Source organism: Moschus berezovskii, chromosome 12, assembly GCF_049115385.1.
Source record: "Moschus berezovskii isolate FMDL1 chromosome 12, NW_MosBer_1.0, whole genome shotgun sequence".
Taxonomy (NCBI): Eukaryota; Metazoa; Chordata; class Mammalia; order Artiodactyla; family Moschidae; genus Moschus; species Moschus berezovskii.
The window spans coordinates 44,557,798-44,578,028 of NC_142471.1; the positions used below are offsets into that span (position 1 = coordinate 44,557,798).

The following is a 20,231-nucleotide window of genomic DNA, read 5'->3' on the forward strand; positions in this document are numbered from 1 at the left end:
CACACACACTCATATACACTCACACACACTCACACACACTCACACACACACTTTCACACACTCACAGACTCACACTCACACACACTCTCACACACTCACTCACACACTCACACTCATACACACACTCACACACACTCACACACACTCATATACACTCTCACACACACTCACACACTCACACACACTCATATACACTCTCACACACACTCACACACACTCACACACACACTTTCACACACACTCACACAGACTCACACTCACACACACTCATTCACACACACTCACACACTGACACACACTCACACTCACTCAACACACACACTCACACACACTCATATACACTCACACACACACTCACACACACTCACACACACACTTTCACACACACTCACTCACACACTCACACTCATACACACACTCTCACACACACTCACACACACTCATATACACTCTCACACACACTCACACACTCACACACACTCATATACACTCTCACACACACTCACACACACACACACACTTTCACACACACACAGACTCACACTCACACACACTCATTCACACACACTCACACACTGACACACACTCACACTCACTCAACACACACACTCACACACTCACACACACTCACGCACTCACACACACACTCACACACACACACACTCTCACACACTCACACACACACACACACACAGCCAGTAGTTGCTTCAGAACTGTGACTTCTCTGTGACATCCTTGCAAACCTGGATTTAGAGGAACCTCCCCCTCTCTTCTGACCAGCCCACTCCTGTCTGTGGTTAGACCCCGCCTCTTCCAACCTACTGTCCCTGCCCCGTCACCCAGTTCGCAGCTCTGCTCACACTCTCTGGTTCTGCCTTTGTGACTCGGTTCACCATGATCTTGCCCAGCATGGACAGGCCCTGGGTGTATGTAGCAGAACTTCTCAGTACACTCCAAGAGTAGGGTCCACTTTGCCACCCTTCCCTCCTGCTGGCCTCACTCAGTGGGAGCCTCTCAGAACCCATTTTAATCTCAGCATAAATATTTATTGAATGAAACGGACTGATGTCTGAGCAAGGCTGGTGCAGGCAATTCCCACCACTTTGCCCCATCACCGATCAGCCCACAGCGCCCCACAGGCCAGCCTGGTGAGTGGCAAGGCTCAGCTTGACATACTGATACACACTGGGACATCCTCCATGTACCTGTCCATCCATCCATTTTTTCATTCATTCCACAAAATAGCTATGGAGTCCCAGTTCTGTGCCAGGTGCATTCAGGAGATGCATTTGTACACAAAACCCCCAGGGATTGAGGAGGTTGGTGTGTCAGGAAATCCTCTCATAACCACTGTAGCAGAGCTCACCAAAGTCCAGGTTCCAGTGACAAGCTGTACCCTGGAAGGGTGGACCCCTGCTCCCCAAGTCTGCCCCCTCCCAGACCCCCCAGTCGCATGGTCCAGAGTCCCGGCCAGAGAGGCCGAGCCCAGTTGCTGCAGGAGGGCAGCTGAAGCAGTGATGGACAAGGCTCAGCTTTGCCAGGGAAGTGGGAGGCTCCCGCAAAGCTTCCCTGATGCCATGCTGAAGCTCCAGTTTCGTCTTCTTCACCTCTTACTCCTCCAACAGTTGCTCACTGAGAGCCATGTTGTGCAAGAGATGGCTTTTCCTTCACTATGCTTAAAATCTTTTAATTTTGTTTGTGTGATTTTCTTTCTAATATTATCTCCCCAAGTAAACTAAAAGCCTTGAAGGTAGAGAACAGGTTAGCCTGGGTTCATTGTGACATTCTCTGCCCTTAGCCCCATGCCTAGTACCTGCTACTAGACATGCAACATATAACACGTAGGAATGAGATAAGATCTACGGGCTCAAGTTCAGGGGGTCATGGACATCAGTAGAGCATTTGGCAATCAATGCCTCTCCCTGCAGTGCTGGTCCGTGTCCTTCAATATTCCCTAGGACAAGCCAGGGCACAAATAAGTACATGAATCAAGGGCCAACCAATTGTCTCCTCTCTCCTGTATCTCTTACTAATTGTTGCAGAGGGCTTTTGAATAGTCACAAGCAGTCACTTCCGAGATAATCATGAGCAAAGCGGACACATTGTGCACTCTTACAGGAGGAAAGCTCTTCTCCAAGGCTGTTTTGCCCAACTTGACTCACAAATCATTTGAGAGCCTTCTCTCTCCCCACTTCACAACCCGCAGTACTAGAACATACATGGTGTTTCGTGTCTGAAATCCCCAGTGCTGCTTTCCAGCTCCTGAATATCATCTCCTCGTCTGCAACGGATAAATGATTCCCATCTCAGAAGAAGTGCTTTATGATATGGTAAAAGGCTCCATAGATGCAGTGGTGGAGGTTAGCATGTGTGAGGTCCCATCCCTAAAGAGGGGCGGGTTTGGGGAATGGGCAATAGCCTCTCTGCTTTTGCATCTTCTCTGTCTCTCTCCCTGTTCCTTCCCTCCCCCTCAATGTCCTCTGTCTGGTCCAGCCCCTAATTGGCAAATTCTGTGCTAAATTCTGTCCTATCTAAAGGATGCCCTGTCTGCCTTAGCTCTCCCAAGACTGTCTGTGTGGGCTCTGACCTCTCACCACCTTTACCCCTTTAACCAAGAAATAGAGTTCGGATGGGGGGAAGTGCAGTGAAGAAATGGGGGAAGGGGAGAGAATCCTCAATTTTTAATTTCTGAAGGGGTATCCCCCTGGCTATTTTGGTGAAAGTTCTGTTGTTGTTGTTGTTTAACCAGAATTGATATTGGCTTCGTTTCATTAAGTTTGAAATGTGAAAACGATTGTACAGAACACCACTGACCAAGGTCCACACCCTGCCTCTTTGTAACACTGGTCCCTTTACACAAAGATCTTTTCTACCTGACATCTGAGGGCATCTGAACTTATAATAGATTATAAGTTTTTTTAAGTGAATAGATTTTTTTGAAGTGGTAGGCTCCTTTTATTCTGGTCCTCAGAAAAAGTGTTTAAAGGAAAAATCAATGAATTAAATGTGAAGATAATTTTTAAAAAGCACATAAGACAATGAAATTTAAAACATCCACAATCTTACAACCTAAGAGAACCATTACTAACATTTTATTGTCGAGCATACAGATGTTTTACATGAATTTGTTTTATGTATACTTTTTAAAGAACAAAAGTGGGACCATAACACTGCCTGGTTCTTATTCACTTCACAATATATTGTGAATGTCTTTCTGTGTCATTAAATGTTCTTCCACAATATTCTTAGTGATTCTACACATAGTTACGATATATGTTCAGTTGTTGGGATCGAGACCTTTAACAGTGGCTTAAACAAGACAGTGCATTTCCCCCTTGTGTGGACGTCCACTCTGCTTTGATGGCTCTCCTCTCTGAAGTGGCAGGGCTTCCTTTAATCTGCTTTCTCCACCATCCCTCAGCTGTGGCCCTTGTCCACGTGGCCCAAGAGGACCCTCATCTTCCTCAGATGAGGATCTGCCTCAGAGGATCACATCTGCCTCACAGCCAGCAGGGAGGGTGGAGAAGAAGGATTGGTGGCACACCCTTCATTGGAGGGTACAGCCCTTCCAGCATCTGGAAGGTACACATGCTACCTCTGCTTGCATCCCTGTGGCCAGGAGCATGTCTCCACACAGCTGGTAGGGAGACATCCGTGTGCCCAGATTAATATCACAGCGTCTGTTATCCTGGGAGAAAGGAGAGTGAACACTGGGGGACAACTGTCAGCATCTGCCACAGTGCTGTTTCTTTGAGGGACTGTTGTGGAACATCCGTACAGCCATTGTTTTTCTCTTAACCTAAATTTTCCAGTAGACAAACTGCTTGAACAAGCAATACACATATTGAAGATTCCTGAGAGCCATTCTTGCATATTCAGTCACTAAGCTATGTCCAACTCTTTGTGACCCCATGGTCTGTAGCCCACCAGATTCCTCTGTCCATAGGATTTCCCAGGCAAAGATACTGGAATGGGCTGCCATTTCCTTCCCCAGGGCATCTCCCCGACTCAGGGATCAAACCCGCATCTCCTGCGGTGGCAGGAGGATTCTTTTACCAATGAGCCACCTGGAAAGCCCAAGTCTTTTGTACTTGCTCCGAATTCTGTGAAAGCCTATGCCCGCTTAAATATTTTTCTTTTTGGCTTCCCTTCTACCTTGAGTGGGCTTCCCTTGTGGCTCAGCTGGTAAAGAATCCGCCTGCAATGCAGGAAACCTGGCTTCAATCCCTGGGTTGGGAAGATCCCCTGGAGAAGGGAAAGGCTACCCACTCCAGTATTCTGGCCTGGAGAATTCCATGAACTGTATAGTCCATAGGGTCTCAAAGAGTTGGATACGACTGAGCGACTTTGACTTTCACTACCCTGAGCACCCTTCACCTCTCCATCCTTTACCAAGGAGACCAGCCCGCATGAGCAGTAGACATCAGTGACCACCACCCCAGACTGAAAACTGTATCACAAATCCCACAAGCCTGCATCAGCCCTCCCTCGTCTTGGGTGACAACACGGAAACCAGACAGGGTCTCGGGAACAGCCCAGAAAGTCAGATGTAAAGATTCACAGGCCAGGGGACAATCTGGATGGAAGACCCTGATCCCCTAAACAGACCCTTGGGAGGCTGATTGCAGACACAATCAGGAAACCTAAAGCCAGGGGACCCTGGGGTGGGAGCTGGAAGATGGTGTAGGCAGGTTCTGAGAGAGGCATGAGGTCAGGGCTTTCTTTCTCAGGCTAAGGAGGAAGATAGTCACAGGTCAAATACCAGGGGAGTCAGGACTCTAGCACTGTAGACTGCTGGCTAATTTCTCCCTAGAGCAGGGGCATAAACAGTGGTCCCCAGGACGCCCCAAATCTCCTCGGCTCCTCCACCACCAGGGCTGCCACCAGCAGATGGGGCCTCTGTTCACACCCCGACAGAATGGCCATACATCCTGGGTCACAGGTCAGCACTAGCGACTTGATGAAAATGTGAGCTCAGATTAAAAGGAGAAGAGGGGAAGTGAGAGGAAGGCAGGAAGGAAAACCTTGAGCAACCTCCTCTTAGGGACCAGAAAAGGGGAAGGGGGAGGACTCTCTCTGTCCCCAGTTGGCTCAGCCCAGTTTCCTCAGACTAGGCTGGCAAAGAAGTGTTACCCACTGACTAAGCTTCTGAGAGTGCTGTTATCCTGATGTCCCATGGCGCGCCCCAATAAAGAGTCGCCCCTATTAAGCCAGAGCCAACACTTGCCACTAGGTGGCACCAAACTGCAAAGACACTCGCTCCTTCCTCTTCAGCAGGAAGTCCTGTGCAGACAGCTTTACATGGAAGACTGGAGCCCCCGCTGATTTATCCGGGTGTTGCCTGCTCCCATCAAAGCCCTGGCACAGAGTCGGGGCTCAGAATGGGTGAATGTCTTCTGGATGTAGGACAGACAGACAGATGGACGGATGGATGAGTGGATAGAGCTGATACCCCCTGCAAGAGCTGGGCCTGTCTTCTCCTCCAGGTGAGCACTGCAGATGAAGCTGGGGTCCACCCTGGGCCTCACAGGTAGCTCTAGCTCAAGAACGGCCCTTTCCCGATGCTTCTGCCTCTGGCTCCATCTGGGCCCACAGACTGGGCAAAGGGTCTTTATTATACAAATTGGTGGTTCACCTGCTTATGGGGAGGGGGGTGAAGGGGGTGGGAGGTTGAAGAGCAAGAGATCACTGGGAGTGTCCTAATGATCTCAACCAGGGCAATCAGAGAAACCCCTCCTGTACCCAGTCCCCACCGCAGCCTGGCCAGCCGTCTTCCCACCTTTAAAGCTCCGGCCTTCACATTATTCATTCCCAGCTCAAAGTCATCTCTTCAAGAGAAGACTCCCAGGGCCACCACAGAACTTTCCCCATGTCCCCAACTCTCAGCTCTTCTGCTTGAATTTCCTTCTTAGCTATCAACACTGCCCCGTGTTTTATTGGCCCACCTCCCTGCTAGCATGCAAGCTCAGTGGAGCATCTCGGTGTCTAGAACTGCACCTGGCACACAGCATTCTGCTAACCGAACAAACTCCAGCTCTTCCCCTGGCTGGATCAGCTTACAGCAGCCCCTGGTCCCCTCCCCCACCCCAGCCAGGACTCCCACCCCCAGGGAGAGCTCATTACCCCTAAGAAGTGCAACTTTGCAGAACAATAGGCAACTTCCCCTTAATTACTCTGCTGATTTTAGGTCCTGCAGTCCTAGCGCTGCACCAGCACCATTGCAAACTTCATTCCCTTACAAATTCCAGGATACACAAATCTAATATATTTTAATTATCGCTGTTTAATAAGCCATAGAGAGACTATGGCGAGGGTGCACGAAAGGAGATCATTTAGGGGAGACCAGTGCGGAGGTGTTGGTGAGTGAGAGCCTTACCTGAAGTTTCATTTGCTGTTGCACGGCTGCCTCTCTGCCTGATGGAAAGCAGTCGCAACCCAGGGACCACGGGGACAATGGAAGCTCCCACAGGCCGGGTGCCTGGCTTGCTCCCCATACTCGTGGAGGCAGCAGACAACTTTTTAAATAATTTCTGACAGTCTCAGATATTCTCAGATAAGCCTCAAACAAAAATGGCATCTTGTTTTATCTTTTTTTTTTTTTTTCATTTTTAGGTAGTTAAACAGTTTTTGTACATATATTCTGCTTGTTGCTTAGTGGCTAAGTCATGTCCCACTTTTTGCGATCCTATGGACTGTAGTCCTCAGGGCTCTGCTGTCCCTGGGATTCTCCAGGCAAGAATACTGGAGTGGGTTGTCATTTCCCTCTCCAGGGATTGAACCAGCATCTCCTGCATTGCAAGCATATTCCTTACTGCTGAGCCCCCAGGAAAGCCTATACTGCTTCTACTGTAATGTATTTCTTTGGGGTTTTTTTAGGGAAGGGGGGTCTGAGTACTCCATGCTTACTTTCCTATTGGAAGGTTCACGATTCCTACTGGAGAACTGATGATTTGTAAGAGCTTTAAATACAGTAAGATTTTCCCCTTCTGTTTGTCATCTGTGTTGTTATTCTTAGTCTACTGTGCAGCAGTGCCTGTGGCAGGACAATCCCACCTGCTCTGGGCTTTCACCTCAGTGAAGCAAGGTTGTCGCCTCACTGCCCTTGCGATGAGTTGGGGGAGGCAGAGCTCTCGTTCCTCCTTAAGGCATTGGTTCTCTGGCTACTCAGGAAGGGACACCCCTCCTCCCCAGCCCCCAGAAGGACCCCATTCTCACCATCACCTACATCACTTTCCCTCTGCCCTGCACGCCCACTTCCCTGCTTTCCCAGACACTCCCTCCATTCTAGTGTTACAGTTAGGCTCCTGGATCCATCAGATGTTTGTTTCTGCTTAGGAGGGGACAGGAGAAGAAAAAGACAGCCCTGGAGCACCACTGAGGTAATTCAGGGGAAAGGAACTATCCAGAAAAACCACACACCAAGGAGCCTGAAGGCTCCCTGCATGACAGCTTGCCTTCCTTGTCGTGTTCAGGGTCAGTCTAGGAGCGGGATGAGTGAGGACTGCTTTCAGCATCTGCCGCCCCCTCAAAGGAGTATCTGATGGAGGAATTTGGGGAGGCATTGTCAGCTGCAGAGAAGGTGGAGGCCTCCCTCAGATGACACTCTGCTCTGCAGAGCCATAACTGGTCACTCACAAACTGCCCCTGACCATTGCAAGAGCTGAAGCCCTGGGAGGAAGGCGCAGTTACCCACTTTGCATGGGATTTCCTGGCTCAGCCTGCCCCTGGTCCTGGTCATACAAAAACATGGAGGGGAACAGAGGCATTAGGGAGGCTTGTCTGCCCACCGCCAACTACAGACAGGGGATTATTTGAAGAAAGTGGGTATGGGTGTGCTTTCATCTATTCAGTCAACAAACTGTTGCCAGGCTGGAAGGGCCCAGACATACCCTGAGGTGTCCTGCATGTCCAGAGGTGTCAGGGCACATCCATAGCAAAACAGCAGAAGGCTCTGCAGACCTAAAGAATCCGTTCCCATTTGGATCTCCAGACAGCCAGTGTTCCCAAAGACGTGCCTATGCAGTTGGGTTTTACTACAAAATGATAAGTTTCCGTCTGTGATGGAGCTATTGATGTTTGGGAGCTGGGGGACTCACGAACCAGGGTCTCTGACTGCCAAGTGGCTCTGCAGGTTCCAGCCCCACAAAAGGTGAGAGAGGAAGATAAAACCTCAGAGCCATGGAGGGACTGAGCTGGGGCGGAATGAGGCCTTGCCAGTCCCCCCCAACCTCAACTCCATCACGACGGACTGATGGCAAAACAGCCAGGACTGGAACATGGGTCACTGGACTCAGGTCGTTGTGGCAGGAGTGGAGCCTGAGCAGCTTCATGCTGGCCAGCCAGGCAGGACCCTGCGGGAAAGTGATCAGGAGAGAGGGGAGGGTCAGAGTCCAGCGAGGGCTGGGGAAGGACTCTGAATCCAGCTTCTACTCCATCTGGGCCAGTGGCCATACCCATGCTTTGGTCCTGCTCATTCAGGGTTTTGACCAAATTCTCAGTGTGCAAAGGGCTAGTTCCAGACAGCTTTCATCTCTAATGTCCCCCCCGCCTGTCAGAGGGGCCGTGACACTCAGTGCACTGTCAACAGAGTCCTCGCTCTCTCAGGCTGAGTGTGAAGCCATCCTCACCATCGGGCAGGGCTGGGTAGTCCCCCAGGGGGCTCCTTGCCCCTGTTGTTGATGTAGATGACAAGCAAGGGGTTCCTGTTCTCTTTCCTGTCCACTTCTGGTCGATCTTGCCATAAGCTATCCTTCTGCAACATGCCCATTTTGTTTGCAGTCAGGACCACAAAGAACAGAAGGCTGCTGGCCGAGGCCTTCATCTAGATCCAGACAGACACCTGGACATGCCAGGATCCAAACAGGAATCAAACAGGATGGCCCTACAGCCATACAACTTGGGCCCAAACTCTGGGTCTTATTAGCTGAATGCTTTTCCCCCCACGCTAATAAATGTTTAGCATTTATTGGGAACATTCTACATGCCAGACACTTGATATTTTGCATTATCTGAAACCAGTCTTCACAGTAACCCCATAAAGTAGGTGCTGCATTTATTCCTATCTTACATATAAAGAATCTGAGACTTAAAGTAAGCTGTGTCGAGATAAGTAAATTTAATACGGATCAGTTCCCCATAAGACAAACCAAATGAGCAAGTCATGATTTTCTGCCTAAGCAGACCCAAGCCAGTGCGTTAGAGCACGTCCCTCTCCCATGAGATACTATATTGCTTGACTGGAACCTGAAAGAGGGAACCCCATTTTATTGCATTACAGCTTACCTGGATTATAGAATGTTATCACACTCAGATGGGGAGGAAGCAGGGAAGGAACAGTCTGTGTCAGGAGCCACAGACTTTAGCTGTTCTTACCGATATTTAGCAGATTTCGTGACTGTCTCTTATTTACAATATACCCTTAGGATTATTTCCAGAAACATGACATTTTCCAGGGAGGGGAGGGGTGTTTGTCTTCTGGAGTTTCATCCAGTTCCAGGCCTTTTCTGGAATGCACTTCTGCACAGCCCTTCACACTGCCATTCTAGGAGTCTAAACAATGTTTTAATGTTGGAAAATTACTGTGAACTTTACAACACTAAGAGATTTAAAGGGGAAAAACAACACAATTAAATCAATAGATGCAGAAAAAGCATTTAATAAAATTCAGCACTGGATTCAGAACTGGAGAGAGCACTTCTTTAACTGATAAAAATCATCTGCCAGAAAATAAAAGCAACCACATGTTTAATGGTAAAACTTTGGAAATTTAATCTTCAGTGTTAGGAATAAGGCAAGGATGCCAATCATTGTCAAATATATTCACTATCATATTGGAAATATGTAGTAAAAAGTATTGAAAGAAATACAATTGTCATTATTTGCAGCTGACAAGATTGTTACATACAGGACAATTTTTAGATTTACTGGATTTAATAAGAGTTCAGCAAGGTTGCTAAATACAAGGCCAATATGTAAAATCCAACAATACCCCAGTTTATAAACTAAAAAATGGAATATTTAAAATGTCACAATAGCAACCAAAACTGTAGAATTAGAAATAAATTTAAGATGAGCATGACCTTATTAAATGTTAAGTGAAAGACACAATGGAATTTTGTCTTTATAACATGTATCATAAATAGAGTGACATGTTCTATTCATAGTTGAGAAACTCAGTATCATAAACAATCCTCCACAAGCAACCTGTATAGTCATTACAATTTCAAAAACAAGATCCAAATGTGACAAGCTGATTCCAAAACTTAGGAACAAAGGTCCAAGAAACAAGAAATTTCTTAGAAGATGAGGAGAATCATTCTACTATATTACGATTGCCAATTATAAAGCTACAATGATCAAACCAGTGGGTTATTGGCAAAATTAAGTAAGTAGACCAATTTAACATGAGTACAGAGACCAGAAATATTCCCATAATTACATGGAAGTCAGATATAATGATAGATAAAGGCTTATAAATCAGGAGGGAAAGGATGAAACATGTTTTTAAAGGTGCTAGAAAAAGTATCCACATGGAGTTTACAAGAGAATTTATGAGAATGTAATCATGGCTTTCGTTAGGAAAAGGGTTCTCAAGGAAACAAAATGAAACTGAATTTGAATACATTTAAATTTAAAACTTCTGTGTAACATCATAAAGTTCTATATTCTGATTCTCCATATCTTTATGTAAAAGTAAAAAAATCCCTAACAAAATATCTATAAAATAGGAACATCTATAAAATAGCTAGAAATAGCTATTTTAGAAATAGGAATAGGAATCAACCTAATATGAAGTGTGCAAGACCTTCATGAAGAAAGTTATTAAAATTACTCTAATAAAATGAAGTCTATCATGATACTAACGGCAAAAACTATATTAAAAGTCTATTATCCTCAAATTAATGTATAAACTAATACAATCTCAATCAAAAGAGCAACACAATTTTAGTGGAACTTAACAAACTGATTCTAAGTTTCACCTGAAACAGAAAATACACAAGAATAAGGCAATGGTGGTGGGGGAGGAGAGGAAACTGGCCTATAGATAGCACAACACTGTACCAAGTCAGACAGTGAAGTGTGCGGTCATGGGAACAGAATCTAGATCCACTGTCCAGAAACACACAAGTGAGCATATGACAAATCTGGCATTTTTCAAATAATCAGAGAAAAGACTGGACTATTCAATAATAGTAGAAACAATGGCCTTTCTGTCTTAGAGGACCTCTAAGACAGAAAAGAACCTATAATAAAACTAGGTAAACATAACATGAACAGGTAACTTGTAAAGGAGGATCTACAAATGGAAATGTTTGTTTTATAAGTAATCAGAAAAACTCAAGTTGAAACAAGATATTTTCAACCACAGCACTGGCTAGGAAAACAAACTCCCGAGACTGACATGGGCTACTGTTTGCAAGAGTATGGAGAAATAGTCCTTTCATGGGGTGTGAATTGAAGGAGGTAGTTCCACAACATCCATTAAATTTAAAAATCCACCTAATTTTAAGTCCAGTAATTCCATGAAGGTAGAATTACACTTAGAAAAATGAAAAAGTGTCTAGTATATGTTAAATGAGATATTAGTTGTTAAATAACGAGGATGATAATAATTGCATTTTTGTAAATCACATGTAAAACAAAACAAGCTGCTGTAACAAAGAGACTCCAAAAGACAGTGATTTAAACAAGTCAGGAATTTATTTTGCTCTTAAGTAACAGGTGGAAAGGAAGCAGTTTGAGACTGGCAGGCCAGACTCTCCATTCTCAGCACACAACTCTGACCCTCGTGTCACTGCTTAAGCTCCCACAGGCATGTTGGCCAGCACGAGAGGGGAATGTTGAGTGAAGTGGATACCCATTCCTTATTTCAGGGTGCAGTCTGGATGTTCTCTTCACATCACACTGCCTGTCACATGGCCACAATCAACCATTTAGCAGAGTGTTAAGTGAGCAGCCTTAGTGTCCAGGTAAAAAGCAGGAGTCTTACCAGGAAAGGAGAAGGGAAAAACAGACATTATAGCAGCAGGTGTTGCCACATGCCAAAGGCATGGAAAACAGCTTGGAAGAATACATACCAAATATAGTACTTCTCTCTGGAACAGGAGCAAGAGAAGTGGGAGGCAGAGTATTGCTTGAAATGTTTTAAACAGTGATCATGTTTTAACTAAGGAATTTTTCACATTTCACGAAATTTTAAAATCCTTTATTGTAGCTTAATACCAATATGTTAAATACATTAAATCTATTTACATTGTACAAAGACTTAAAGGTCCAAAAATTATTTTTCATCTAAATGAGTAAGTTAGTCTACATTGTTAAAACTATGATACTTGGAGCATTTTCCTCTAAGTGTCTCCACCCAGAGGCAGGATGACAAAGTTTACCAATGTCCACACTGAGACACACACTACCCAGGGTCTCAGCTGGTGGTAGGGCTGAGACAGGCTGGGAGTGAAGACCATCGCCCTGTGACTGCATCGTAACTTTCGCCAGCATGTTCTACTTGAAGAGAAGGCTACAACTTCCCTTGCTCGGTAGACTTTAGATTCCAGACAATAGAGGTATGATGCCCAAGCACTTCGTACTCGTGAACAGCATAGGTACTTTAATCTGAGAACAAGAGGGATGCAATGTTTTTATAGGTTAAAGATAACAACAACAACAACAAAAGAACTTCCCAGAAACAAAATTTGTGAGTTTTGACTCCCTTCTGAGCCAAGTAGTCAAGTCTAGGATGTACTGACCCGTTTAAAAGTCTATTATTTCTAGACAATGATGGCAGAATGAAAATGATAGGATCCTCTTCCTCTAATAATAAAAATTGAATGAAATGAACAAGCCAGAATCCAGAAAAAGCAGCAGAAAATCCTGTTGGGAATTATGACTCTGACTATGACATCTCCTGTCTAAAGGGAGGGAATCACGGACCAAGCTATTTAACAAAATCTCAGAAAACATAACTAAAACCAAAGTCTTCAGTCAAAAGCTTCACATTGCCCAGTAGAGCCTCTCCATGACTGTGAAACCCACAGCCCTCCTCTTTGAGTGGCGGAGAAGATTACACAAGAGATCTGGACCCAGTTGCTCACTTTCAGTACGAGCCAGATGGGAGGAAGGCAAACACAGAACAGAAAAATCAGAAAGAGGGAAAACAGCAAGCCAGAATAAACAAATCTAAGAAACAAACTGGACCATGACAGTTCTAGAAGACACTTAAGAAATCTGGTCAATTTAAGAAAACAGACCTCAGAGCTGAGATGATATAATAACAGTGAGAAGGAAAGATAAACAAGGGTAAGGAGACAAACCAAGGATTGAAACAACACTACAACCGAACTCTAAACACATAAACAACAACCAGAAACAGACACAGGTGAAAACCAAACCTCTAAAGCAGTAGTCACGGTGACTGCAAAAGGGAAAGAGACGAAATTGACCAGACAGAAGAAAGAGAACAGTGAAGCCTGACAGAAAGTTACCAGCATCCTCAGAAAGGAAGACAATGAGTTAAGGAAAAAATGTTCAAGGTTCCCTCCCAGCATGTGAGCAGAGAAAGGGCTGGAGTGGTGGTCACCATGTGGTGATGATGGTATATTTGGGTGTGGTCTGGAGTGATGCTTCTATGCATGGGTATTATGTTGGTGGCTTTATCTGTACTTACTTTTGGTTAACCTTGAGCTTTTGGTTTTTTTTAAAGATAATACATTTCATTTTCCTAAAACCAAGAGTCAGTGTAGGAGGAAAAAGTTGCCCTTTGCTTAAAATAAAGCAAACTAAACTGAGAAAACTATAACCTTCTGCAAATACACATCTCATCATTTATTACCAAACTATTCCATGCTTTACAAATAAAAAACTCGCCCATTTAACAGTACCTTAATGGAAGATTGTTTAAAGGCAATCGATAGGATTCAAAAGGTAACAAATCTGATCTCTTTTTTGAGTGGCAAAGGATCGGTTTAAGCATTTAAAAACGAGGTACCCAAACTATACTGTTAATAGCTACTGATGAACTGATTATCTGAACAGGTCTAACTGAATGTAAGACATGTTTTTAGCACCAATAACAAGAATTCTTGCAAGTTCTGGTCTATAAACTTCCAATGAGTGGTAAGTAATGTGTTCCCTGATAGCATCTTCTGGGTAAAAGAACAAGTGTGTTCCAAGGATTAACAGTTAGGTCCCTGATTTTATAACATAATTCATTTTGGAAAAAAAAAAAGTCAACCCAGGTATTTTTAAAACTTAAGTCTTGGAGAAGAATTTCTTCTTCCCTAAAGTTTTGTTTATGAGGTAGCTACCATTCAAAGTAAACATCAAATACAGCCAACTTCCACTGACAGACATGATAATTAAATAATTAATGTTTTCACCAGAAAAAGTCAATTAGAAGCCCAGAAAGTAATGTTGCTCAGCAGTATTCTGGCTTGAGTTTCCAAATGCCTTCGCCAGCAGAAGTTCTATGAAAAGTGCACAGACTTCTCAAGAGTTCTCTAAAGACACAAGACTGTGACGCTGATAACTTGGACTCGAACTCCTGCAGTATCTCCCGGGTGCTGGCCTGGCCATCAACTTGGGCCTGAAAGGCAATGAAGTTTCTCATTTCCACCAGAAGGTCATCGTGTTCTGTGCTGCAGGGCAGCGGAGCAGCAGCTTCTGGGAGGTGCCCACTTTCACTTTCTAAGCGCTCTGGCAAAATCAGGTGGTTTCTCGCTCTCATTTTAGCCAACAGTGAGGACGAAGTGAGGGCCCCGGATGAAGACTCTGTGTCTTCAACTTTTCCACTAAAATGCTCCGGAACATGACCTTTTCCGTCCTTCTTCACAGTGCTGTCCTGGAGAAAGAAGATCAGCGCGTGGATATGTTTAATCGCCTGTTTATGCTCCCACGTATTTCTCCAAAGACTCTGAGGGGCCACTGGATAACACATGAGCCCAGGGCACTGAGGCTGATGGGGGAAGAATGAGACCATCTGACGCAAAAGGAAACGAGGAGAATTAAGTGTCTAAATCCACCTGCTCTTAGAGAACATGTCCTAAAAAAACCCCAAACTACACTATTTGCTTCGTCACCATCTTGAGTGGTGAGCATGGAGGGAGGGCCAGGCTTCCAGAGACGACTTCTAGGAAAACCGTCTCCAGGAGGCACGGGCTCTGGGGGCTGTTCCTGTGCTTCCTCCCAAAGTCTCCCTGATCTGGGCACCACGGGAAGGAACAGTATCAGAGCTGTACTCCTTTTCCTTCACTTTTAAATCTTTTACTACTATACACCTCAAGTGAGTTTCCTCAGAACAGCAACAGAAATCTAGCTTTTCTTCGTATTCCTACTGCTAAAAGAACGTAACACGGGAAGTCAAAAAGTTTCTCTACTCCCAAATGTGTTCAAATTAATCTAAAAGAAGGAATCTGAACCTCAGAGTTTTCAAATTTCATAAATAACACAACCCTTAAGCAGAAAAAAAAAAAAAAGAAAGTATTAAACGATAAGAATACGGCCTGCTATTTACTCTCAGAGAAGCACTCAAGGTGTTTAGTGGGGTGCAGGGCAGGGAGAGACGGATGTGATGCTCTGGCAGCCTGTAAATTACAAATAATACTCAGGCGATTTTCTAGATCTTTAATCTAGACAGTAGTGGTCCCTCGAGCTAGCACTTCACCTCCGAGTGGGGCAGGCAGTATGGGCAGCAACACATATCACCTACCCTGTGTGAACTTCTGGAGGACAAAACAGAGATTCTACTATGGATCTTGGGTTAAAGGCTTTGTCTTTTCATGGAAGTTAGCCGGCCCTTTTAAATTCACACAAAAGTGCTTCATAAATGCATGAAACTGCATGAAATACAAATAGTAGATGTCATTACGCCAGTGATGTCCTTCGCATGTGGAATTGAGTGCGATTTCCATGGCAGTTCAATCAGTAAATCTTGTGGATGAAAGCGGAAAGGCTATCAGATTACCTGGCATTTTTCCTTTGGAGATGTTGAAGAAGGATGCTGTACAGAGAAACTGGAGTTCCTTTTCTGACCGAATCTGCTCCTAAGTAAGGAAGAGAGTCATACTTACTTTGTGACTTAGAGATGAGAATGCCCTTCCAACACCTAAACTCTTCTTGGAGAAATTTTCTTCTGCATGGTTATTCTCTCATAGCTGTGATGCTTCTGCTCTACCCATTTAGATTCCTATACTTTACCCTTCTGGGGAAATTACTACTGCATCCCAAGGTAAGAACCATTCAATATCCTTGCTCAAGTCACAGTGGAAACCACCCTCGAATTCTAGGGAGGAAAACTACTCTAAAAGAACATAGTAATTATTGACTGCTGAAACACAGCTAAACATCTTATTAAAGTTTGTTATTCTATAACTCTTACTATTTTATAAAATCACCTCTTGAGCAAAGAGATTTCTCCTTTCCTCAGAAAATTAGCTCAGAAAAGGAAGGAATGAAAGCAAAGAAGGTAAGATGGTAGGTGTATTTCTCTTAAGTTATGTACATCTGGCTGGCCCAATCCCTCCCTGAGGGGTTTTTTCCTCCTACAGATAAACAGCAGGAACGTCTCCGCCTGTCCTGATTTTATTCCCAGCCCAGCCACTTTGGCCTCCTCACAAGCGCGTCAGGGTGGCGACCTCTTACTTCTTTCCTGCTGGTGCACCAGCAAGCCCTCTGTGGCCAGTCCAAGTGGGAACACCAGACGCTGCTCCCAGACACTGCTGCCGAGAGAGTCTCAGCGCTTTGAGGGCATCCTGAGCCACACGGTTGGCCTCCGCCTCCACCAGGACATAGTCTGGACTGGCTCCGTCCATGATGGCATCATGCTTCATGACGCTGTGCACGCCCACTGGCAAGAGCAAAGCAGACAATGAACGTGCTCTTTCAGCTCAGACACACTCACACGTCCTCCTCTGTCTAGGCTAGTGTGTTGTGGGTGGAGAAAAAGACCATGAACATTTTTGGCTGCTATTCACCCATGACCACCAGGACCCACAAACTTTTACAAACGTTGCAGATCTTCACCTGCATCTCTACCCAATGAGGGATGGGCTGTCAACTATCACTGCATTGTATCATCAAAGCATAATGCTTTAATTACCACACTTCCACAAGCTCTTCCCTGCTATCTGGAAAATTTTAAAGCCTTCTACTAATGTATCCTCTATTGAAGGGGAAAAATATAAAAGTATAAACAAAAATTACACAATTACTAAAAAGCAATGATCACAGAAATACTACACACCAGAAGAATTCAATACAGTCATAGGTGGAAAATTCATAGACCTAAATATATTCATAAAAATGAAAGAACAAAAATAAGTGAACTGAATTCCAAGCCAGTTTCATAAAAATTAGGACCAAAAACATTAAAACAACAACAAAAACAAAAAGGAAGAAAGTACTGAAGATAAAAGCAAAAATTATGGAGGCAGAGAACAACCATGGATCTAATTAATTAAACTCCTGGTTTATTGAAAAAAAATCACAAAACAATCTACCGGTTTAACCTGATCAAGGAACAAGGAGGGAAACAGACAAAAATTGGAAATGACAAGGGGGAAATTATCTTGAAATAGTCAATTTAAAACAATTATTACAAGAGTATTTTCTACGCCTCCAAGCAAATAAACTTGAAAATTAAATAACATAGATAATTTCTTAAGAAAGCAGATCAGGAACTGTAGGAAAAAACAGAGAAAGTTACCAGTGAACTACCTTACAAGAAAGCACCAAGTCCAGAGGCTTTCCTTCTGAGACACTGTACGTAAGCCTGCTTTCCTGAACAGAGACCCATTCGGAGACCTTTGGTAACTCAAGGCCATCACCCTGGGAACACAATGACCTGTGAGACCTACGCAAGACAGTCCCAGGGATGATTCAGCTGTGCAGGCTGGCCTGTCCTACAGGGTCCTGAGCAACTGTTAAATCTGCTTTCCTAATTTTTCTCCCTTGATATTAGCTATCAGCTTTCCTCCTTCCAGAGTGCCTGCCTCTGGCCATGCCCCTTCCTCTCCCCATGATCTGTCTCTTGACTCTCCTGTGGCTGGAAAATCAGATATATAGAGCATGCAGAGAAATATTCTATGAATGTTCAGGTGGTACAAATCTATCTTAAGCATTGCAGCCCTCCTGCGTGTGGTTAGAAGTCAGGTCCCACTGTTCACCCAAGGTTCAAATTCTCCTAGGAAAGAGAGGTGAAAATGATTTTTTAAAATGTCAGTGCAGGGCTGCCCTGGTGGCTCAGTGGTAGAGAGTCTGCCTGCTAATGCAAGAGACACAGGTTCGACCCCTGAACCGGGAATATCCCACATGCCTTGGAGCAACAAAGCTCATCCACCATAACTATTGAACCTGTGCTCTACAGCCCTCGAGCAGCAACTACCCGAGTCCACATGCCACAACTACTGAAGCCCGTGCGCCCTAGAATCTGTGCTCCTCAACGAGAGGCCGCTGCAGTGAGAAGCCTGCACACCGCAACTAGACAGTAGCCCCTGCTCTCCACAACTAGAGAAAAGCCTGCACAGCAAGGAAGACCCAGCACAGCCAAACATAAATAAATAAATAAAATTATTTCTGAAAATATCGGAACACTTCAAATCTGACTTCTGGAAGGAAAAATACTTCCAGTTGAGTGCGCATTCCACTCTGTCAGGGATGCCTGCTCCCACAGAAGCAGCCCGCGGTTCTATTCCTAGCAAACCTGTGGCAAGGTCAGCAAAAGGAGAACCTGATTTTCTGAAAAGCTTTTCCAGGACGTAGTCGTCATGGCTGCGTTCCCTGGCCTCGCTCTCATTTTCACCATCTCGCCTCCGGAACTGCCTCTTCTTCACCAGGTGTGGAATCCGAGTTCCCTCAAACTTGGCGTCTCTGCAGTGCTTAGAGCTCTTCGGCTTTTGATTCGGCCTCAGGTGTTTCCCCACAGTATCTTCTGCCACGTGATGTTTCATTTTCGACTTGTGCTTATAAAAATTATTTTCCATTTGCTCATTCTCCCAAAGAGGTTCTCTCTGAACCTGGCAGCTTTCTCTTTTATCAGAAAGAGTCTCCTTTTCACTGATGCCTTCCTCACCAGACGTCCCGCCCGTTCTGCTGATTCTTGGAAAATCTGAACTGTCCCCGTTTTCATGAATCGCTAAAGACTCCCGTGGTCTGGAGACTGTATCTGTCTCTTCTCCAAGCCTCTCAGTGCTGGTTAGACTATGAGGTGTCTGAACAGCATCATTCAAAGGAATGCCTTGGTCAGAAGTTACTGCATTCACTTCAGTGCCTGATGCTGTAGATATCTCTTCAGACGACATGGCATCATTTGCAGATGTCTTACAATCAGGGATCTTTTTGCCCACTGGGACATTCTGGTCTGTTCCAAAGGCCGGTTGAAGTCTTCTTTTTAAATGGCGTTTGGGTGTCTGAACATCTGAACCAGTTCCTACGAAAGAGAAAAACATGCTAATGTCATACTGCATAATCCTTACGTATTTCATTACTTTCAGTTAAATTATTTCATGGAATACCTGCAAAAATAGCACTTGTTTCAGTGCTCTGGGATGTATCAGGACTACTCAGAGTAAACAGCTCATAAAGATCATTGGACTTGAAAAATCGTCTTTGCTTTGGATCTTTTAGCACTCTATTTGTCAAAAACTGCTTGAAGATTTGTCTAAAAAGATAAAAATTAAGCTGGTATGAAACAATGTTCGGCTGCACCTCAGTATTCAAAATTTACAGCAACTGTTTGTTAATAAGGTTAAAAACAATCAGACTCAAAGACATTAAAAAAAAAAGCACATACAATAAGCCATCTAAGCTTATTTTAATGAGAAAGAAAAAATACATTATTAAAAAAAAAAAAACCATACATCTCTCAAATTACAGCAACTATTTCTCTGAGATGGCAAGATTTCTTGAAGTAATACTTCTTAAAAATTCCCTGCTCCAAAACCTGGCGGCATGTCTCTCACACCCACAGCCTGGAGAGCAGCTTCTGGTCAAGGGCTGAGCTGAGTGTACTGACCGGTGGTAAATCTTTTCTTCAATGGTGCCTGCGGTGAGAAGCCTGTACACTGTCACCTGTTTCTTCTGGCCTATCCTCCATGCTCGCTCCCGGGCCTATAGCAGAGCGAAAAACGCAAAGAGAGAAAGTGACGTCGCTCAGTCGTGTCCCACTCTCTGTGACCGCATACACTGTAGCTTAACAGGCGCCTCTGTCCATGGGATTTTCCAGGCAAGAATACTGGAGT

General features: G+C 44.6%; 1 protein-coding gene across 6 annotated transcripts in view; it reads right to left on the minus strand.

Annotated features, from left to right (window-relative positions):
* Positions 1–9,477: 9,477 nt before the first annotated feature.
* The window catches only part of ERCC6 (ERCC excision repair 6, chromatin remodeling factor), a 74,553-nt gene continuing 63,799 nt past the window's right edge, over positions 9,478–20,231 (minus strand). The window contains exons 16-22 of one of the 6 annotated variants that reach the window (XM_088842093.1): positions 20,006–20,100; positions 19,506–19,651; positions 18,722–19,420; positions 16,636–16,840; positions 15,959–16,037; positions 14,376–14,836; positions 9,481–12,612 (exon numbers count right to left, since the gene is read on the minus strand). In XM_088842093.1, coding sequence (XP_088698219.1) covers positions 14,414–14,836; positions 15,959–16,037; positions 16,636–16,840; positions 18,722–19,420; positions 19,506–19,651; positions 20,006–20,100 — 1,647 coding nt within the window. In that variant the 3' untranslated portion in view covers positions 9,481–12,612; positions 14,376–14,413. The other 5 variants (XM_088842094.1, XM_088842095.1, XM_088842096.1 and 2 more) reach the window with 5 other exon arrangements.